Here is a 6891-nt window from a genome sequence, read left to right on the forward strand (position 1 = left end):
GACTAAATTAAAATAAATAATTATCTTTAAAAGAATAATAATAAAGTGACTCTAAAAAAATAAAAATAAAAATAAAAACTCAAAGTCTCAAATATACTCAATTGTCGTGGAATGTGTACAGAACCATATATTTTCCTTCTGTATCTCGAGGAAATCTATGGTTATGTGTACATGCCACAAAATCCGAATGAGATTGGATCGATTGAGTCAAATCACACATGGACATACTGACCTGACCTTAAAAATTGGATTTTCAAACCAAACTCAAAGAGATTCATAATGAGTCTTGTTACTTGCCCGCACTTTATTCACTCTTTGCGCTTATTTAAGTTTAAAAAATGAAATTACACTAATAACCTCATCAAATTACTCTACACACCCATCATCTTCTCCATCTACTTATCTATCGAATGAAATTTCCAACCATCTCTTCATCTACCTCTCTCTCTCAATCTTCATTTTCTTCATATTCATCTCCTTTTGAGTTTTATAAGAGGTTGAATAAATAGAGATTAGGTTATTTTTTCAAGAATCTTATTTCTTTGATATATATTGTATTAAATCATCAAAGAAGATGGAAAAATCACTATTAAAACCTTCAAAAAGACGATTTCAAATCAAAGAATTTAGAGTTTTTTTGACATATTTTATCTAGTAGATTCAAACGAAACTTGTTTTAGCCAATTCGGTAAATATCCTACCGAACAAAACTTTCTATCGAATCGAATATTACAAAACCAATTTGATGAGAGCCTACCGAAGCATTTATAGATTTTTTTGATAAATATTGTTTAGTAAATTCAGACCAAACTTGTTTTAGAAGATTTAGTAAGTATCCTCCCAGATGTAATTTTTTTATTGAACATTAGAAAATTTTCTTTGGTAGGCATCCACCTAATCAGTTTTGTTATATTCAGTAGGATACTTACACTTAGAATCAACTAAAATAAGTTCGATCTAAACTTATCGAACAAAATTTGTCAAAAAACTCTAAATTCTTCAATTTGAAATCATCGTTTTGAAGTTTTTATAGTGTTTTTTTTTTTTTCATATTCTTTGATGATTTAATGAAAAAATAATAATAATAAAAATAAATAAAATTCTTGAAGAAAAAAAAAATCTAAAACCTAATCTCCATTGCTTTAATCTTTCACAAAATTTAAAAGGAGATGTATGCCAAAAACAAGAAAAAGAAAATTGGAGGAGAGAGAGAGAGAGATGGTGGAGAAGAAGATGATTTGGATTTTTCAATCCATAAATGGAGAAATGGTGGGCGTAGGAAATGGGTAAAAATGTAATTTCCTCTTTTAATTTTTATTTTTTAAATTTAAGACGACTCATTCATAAATCATAATTCAGAGCTGCATAACCGTACGTGGGACACAAGGAAGATGGAGATGAGAGCGTGCGAAGACGTAACCGAGATAGGCCAAGACCTCACAACCCAAATCCCACCTATCGCCTTCTCTCTCTCAGATTCCTTCCTTCACTGCCATTGTTCCTCTTGTTTCCGCCCTCTTCTCAACCCTCATTTCCCTCCATTTCTCCCCAACTATCCCATTAATTCCCACTCTATCCCCATTCTCTACTGCTCCTCACACTGCTCCAACATCGATTCCCCTCGCCACGTGTCAAGTGGCGAATACCATCTCTTCCTCATTCTCCAATCACAACCCAATACGTGGCAAGGAGACACGTCAGATCTCCGCACCGCACTTCGTCTTCTCTTCGTTTTCGATAAGCTAGGGTTCCTCTCTCCCCAATCCGATAGAATTGGTGGGTTGATGTGTAATCGCGAGAAATTGAAGGAATCCGAAGAGAATTTGGCGAGAATTAGAGAGGGCGGGAGGTTGATGTCACTCGCGAGAAGAATGCGAGATGGAGAAGTTGAAGTAGGAGGAGAGATGAGGGAGGAGGAGGAGAAGGTGTTGTGTCTGGTGCTAACGAACGCCGTGGAGGTGCAGGTTAGTGAAGTGCGCACCCTTGGTATTGCTGTTTATGGCTCGAGTTTCTCTTGGATCAATCATAGTTGCTCGCCCAATGCTTGTTATCGGTTTTCATTGGTTGGGTCGGACTCAGATTCTCCTGGTTTTGGTGAATCGAGGATTATCGGACACGGGGATGAATCAATTGTAAGAAATAAGAACTAAGAAATGCTCCATGGATTTTTTATTATTGATTTTGATGTGTGTATGTTTGGAGAATTACAGAAAATTTTAAATTGGTTGCAGTTGAGGAGATGGGTTTGTGGTGAAAGCAAATTGAACAATGGTAATTATCAAAATCGGATGATTTTGAGGTTTTTTTTTTTTTACTAAGTTTGAAAATGCTTGATTTGTATAGATTATTATGTTAATGGTTCTACATTTTCGATTTTCTTAATTCAGAATTGTGTGATTATGGACCGAGAATCATTGTACGTAGCATCAAGCCAATTAAGAAATGCGAGAAAGTGTGTGTTTCATACACGGATTTGTTGCAACCGAAGGTAATTCAATATTTGTACCTGTATTGCCAATTTACGAGTGTAAAAAAACTTAATTTAGGTATTTGTGTGGTATGGGTGCGTTTTGTTCGTAAGATCCTAACTATTACACCAAAAGAACCTAGGCAGTAATGGTATGGAAAGTTACTCTTGGACTTGTCACACAACACCATGCTATGCAAACGATGTCTTCAATGACGCATTATGTATTGGATTTCACTCTGGCACCCTTCTTTTTGGTTCCCTAGGTAGCCCATTTCCTAAATCACGCCTTTTGAGTAACAACCTAACCAATTCACCAAAAGCCCCTTGGCAATAATGGTGTGGAAAGGTACGGGCTATCTCTTTGGGTGGTATGTTTGTATATTTTGATTTGGAAATCGAAACTTTTATATTCTGGAATTAAGAAAACATGTAGCCTTATTTGATTACATAATTTGCTAAATCGACACACATTTGTCGTGGATATTTGAGCCTTTGAGAACTGTAATTTATTATCGCATGAACTCTCAATAATGTTATCAACGTTGAGTTTATGAACAAGAAATAAGGTATTCTACTAATTGGTTTTTGAATCTGTTTTTAGCTAATGTGTCTTCAATTTTCACTGTTCATCCTTTCAAATTTCAATTTTGTTTCATGTTTGCTGATGTTTTTCATGCTCATATTCTTTAGTCAATGAGACAGTCGGAACTGTGGTCGAGGTATAGGTTTATTTGTAGCTGCGGACGGTGTAGTGCATCCCCACTAACATATGTAGATCATGTTTTGCAAGTAAGAAAATCTCATAAAACAAATGCCATATTTGAATCTAAACTAATCACATTCAACATTCTTTTGTTTTTAACTTCATTTAAAATTTTAACTCGAAGACTTATGAACAAAGATTAATATGATGATGTGTGGTGCTGCTCTCTAGGAAGATTCTGCTGCCAACTGCACCACAACGAACTTGAGTTGGGATCACAACTTTTATAGAAATGAAGCGTCTAAAGAGTTAAGTGAGTACCTAGATGAAACCATATCTGAATACTTGTTGGTCGGGAATCCCAAATCGTGCTGCGAGAAGTTGGAGAACATACTTGATGAAAGTTTTCGAGAAGAGTGGTTACAGCTAAAAGAAGATCCATCACGGCTGAAGTTCAAGTTGCATCCCCTGCATCATCTTTCTCTAAATGCCTACATTACATTAGCTTCTGCTTATAAGATCCATGCGAGTAACTTATTGGTTCCCCATTCAGGAACAGACGATCATAGGTCGGAAGCTTTTGAGCTGAGCAAGACTAGTGCGGCTTACTCGTTGTTACTCGCTGGTGCAACCCACCACTTGTTCCTTTCTGAATCGTCTTTAATTGCCACTACCGCCAATTTTTGGGTTAGCGCTGGGGATTCCTTATTGGGTCTTGCTAGAAACTTGATATGGAATTTGATTTGTAACCGGAAACTGCCCGAATTAGGCATGTCATTTCTGCCCACTGATAGACCTAGAAAATGCTCATTGGTGGAAAAATTGGAACTTGATTTGGTTTGCGGGCAATCTCAAAACATCTCAACGAAAGTGGAGTTTGAGGAGATATCCAAAGGTTTTATTCACTGTGCTTCGAGGATTTCTTGTAATATTTGGCCTTTCTTGACTAACGGTCACCATCACTTAGTTGATATCAAGGATCCCATTGATTTTAGCTGGCTTGGAATGACCAAGGATTCAAATGCAGGGGAGTCCCGATATATAACGGGCGGCACTGATGTGGTGTCTTATTGTGGGAATGGAGTGTGTTGTGGTTGTAGTCGTGAAGCAGAGGAAGAAAGGATAAGCTTTTTCTGGCTTGGTGTTCATTGCTTGCTCTATGGAGGATATCTAGCGAGCATTTGTTACGGTCATCCGTGCTATTTGACTGGTTATGTTAGAAATCTGCTCGCTGGCAGCTGATTTAATGAATTTGATTGATTGATTATTAACATGAATGTGGATCAAGTTGAGGAAGATTGTTCCTCTACACTGCGCCTGATCTGGCTAGCTTTGAGTTACTGAAAATTGGGATGTTGTAACCAAATTTACTCTTGTACATTTGAAAGATAAATCAGATTCTTCCTTGATCAAATACATGTCCTAAACTCACTTGATCAATTTATTTGATTTTTCATGGTGGTGCTTGATGTAGTAGTTGAAACATAACATGTGTCACAAATTTCTTCTGATGAAGCGCACCTTTCTTGGAGGTATATTAGAATCTAATGAACTACTTGAATTTGATGTGGACACACTTGAACTTGGAGGAGAGGAACAACTTGAACGAGAAAAACTTGGAGTAGAACTAATCTTTGGTATATATTCTCAGGTTCTTCAAAAGTCTATAGCACTCCCATTTCCATGCTGCCATCTCATTCATATATGTATCTCTAGAAATCACCAATTTACAAGAGATGGGATTGTGTAGACTTTGGATTCCTCTCTATATATATCTAATAAACATTCATTTTTCTCCCTTCGATCTAACTTTTCTTTTCTTCTTTCTAAAGGTGTATATATGAGGGAAGGCTCTAGGAATACCTGTTATGCTTGAACCAAACTTGTATCATGCAGTAGTTGTTTCTAGAGATCAGAAAGCCAAATACATGTATATATGTACAACGATGATGCTAAAGAATTATGTTGCTTTAGAACCACAGATAATCTCATAAGTCGTCAATTTATTTTATAGAGATTTAATTGGTTGTAGCATATTTCTTGTGTTATCTCAACTTCCTATTTCTTTAGAACTCTTAGTCCCAATAAGACAATTCCTTCGAAAATGTGTGCTAAAGCCCATATGAACTTCTCAATAAACAACAATGTTTGTAGAAGCTGTAAAATGTAAACCTTATATTTTTGTTGGAAATCCGTTTAGAATGTGGACAGTGTTCACAGCTTCTATCCAGTAATTATTATTTGCAAGAACTTTCTATTATAAGTGGCTCAGTCACAAAATCTTTTTATTTATTTGTATTTTTAAATGCAGATGATATTTAAATCAATCAAAATTAAACATTTTATACCTGTATTTGCTGATTAAGACCAGAGAACAGTGGATCTACCCAATGCACAAGTGCCACGTGTCTTAACATCCATAAAATAAACCACACCATTAAGTAAAACAGATTAAAGAAAACCATAGATCCCCTTGATCATTAATAGGTAAAACGCATACAAACAAAGATTTTACTTGGCAACACAGAGACTCTAAATAAAAATAAAAGGATACCTCAAGGCCCAAGAGAAACGATGAACGGCTAAGATGGATATAGAGAAATGCAAATTTCTAGGGATTGATACTGATTTCCTAGGGATTAGTTGCCCATCTCAACCATCCCCAATCACATTGAATTCTAGACAATAACTATATAAGTAGAACCCAAACTAGACATAACTTAGGGAATACTAAAAGCAGTACAATAGCAGTAACAGCAGACTCTGAAAACCCTAATTCTACTAAGGAACCAAGTTTGGTACAACAATAGCAGTGGGACTAAGAGAAGGTGGTGGTGGAGTGATGGAGTCAGTGGCATCGCAGTAGCCACGGAGAATATCACCTTCCTCGGCTGTGAAGCCGAGTGAGCCAAGCATGGATGGCCAACAATGGTGTTCGATGATCCCAATGGCTCGGCAACAGTTTGGTCCTAGGTATGTCTCACCATTGAGGAAGAAGAGGATCACCTCTCCAGTGCAAGATCGAAGCTCAACTAACGAATTCCAGCACTCATATTGACCATCTGATTGTAATCGGGCAGCCAAGCTTGTCCCATGGGGATGAGACCGTGCCATTGCCATGGATTCCATGCTCCATGTTAGTAACATAGTGAGAAAGAAGAGCTTGAAAGCTAACTGAGCTGCCATTGGAGAGAGAGAGATGTTGTGGCCATTGTTGGGAAGGTTTGGCATATTTATGGAGTGGAGATTTACGTTACGTGCATGGGGAGATGAGGGGACCATGCGTGTGTTTTAAAACATAGTGAGTCGACTCAAAAATCATCCGAGTCTACTTGACTCGATTGAATTTTAAAAATTGAATTCGGCTGTGTTTTTAAGGACCCAGACTGTACAGGTGGTCCAACCAGATTTTGTGATAAAATTGATTCGATTTATGAACCATCAGTTATATATTTCCTTCCTTAGTAAGATTTTAATCCTTAGTAAGGGTTGTTTTACTCAAAATAGATTACGAGTCAAAAGTACCTTGAGATTTGTAATCAAGTCCTTGAGATTCGTAACAAATCTTGAGATCATATGTTTCTTCAGAAGTCATTTTCATGTGACATAAATCACCGAGTTGACCTGTGAGTCATCAAGTTCACTCGAACGAGTTGCCATAAAACATTGATTAGAAAATCTATATAGCTTAAAACTTCCATTATTAGGATACATTATT

The 6891-nt window shown here is 36.7% G+C and overlaps 2 protein-coding genes across 4 annotated transcripts; one reads left to right on the forward strand and one right to left on the reverse strand.

The window, feature by feature from the left end:
* Positions 1-1345: 1345 nt before the first annotated feature.
* LOC147406696 (SET domain-containing protein) lies at positions 1346-4478 on the forward strand. 3 transcript variants are annotated; one of them, XM_086434858.1, is made up of 5 exons: positions 1346-2132; positions 2211-2271; positions 2388-2488; positions 3161-3259; positions 3405-4478. In XM_086434858.1, the coding sequence occupies exons 1-5, from the start codon at positions 1392-1394 to the stop codon at positions 4413-4415; spliced, it is 2013 nt and encodes a 670-aa protein (XP_086290984.1). In that variant the 5' UTR covers positions 1346-1391; the 3' UTR covers positions 4416-4478. The 3 variants fall into 3 exon arrangements, with proteins under 3 accessions (XP_086290984.1, XP_086290985.1, XP_086290986.1); XM_086434859.1 differs by having other exon boundaries at positions 2232-2271; XM_086434860.1 differs by lacking the exon at positions 3161-3259.
* Positions 4479-5571: 1093 nt separating this feature from the next.
* On the reverse strand, positions 5572-6367 carry LOC147406697 (egg cell-secreted protein 1.3-like). Its single transcript, XM_086434861.1, has one exon. It carries the CDS (start codon positions 6357-6359, stop codon positions 5955-5957), a length of 405 nt encoding a protein of 134 aa, XP_086290987.1. The 5' UTR covers positions 6360-6367; the 3' UTR covers positions 5572-5954.
* Positions 6368-6891: the final 524 nt, after the last annotated feature.

Source organism: Akebia trifoliata, chromosome 3 (assembly GCF_017979445.1).
Source record: "Akebia trifoliata isolate Shusen 1 chromosome 3, ASM1797944v1, whole genome shotgun sequence".
NCBI classification, from domain to species: domain Eukaryota; kingdom Viridiplantae; phylum Streptophyta; class Magnoliopsida; order Ranunculales; family Lardizabalaceae; genus Akebia; species Akebia trifoliata.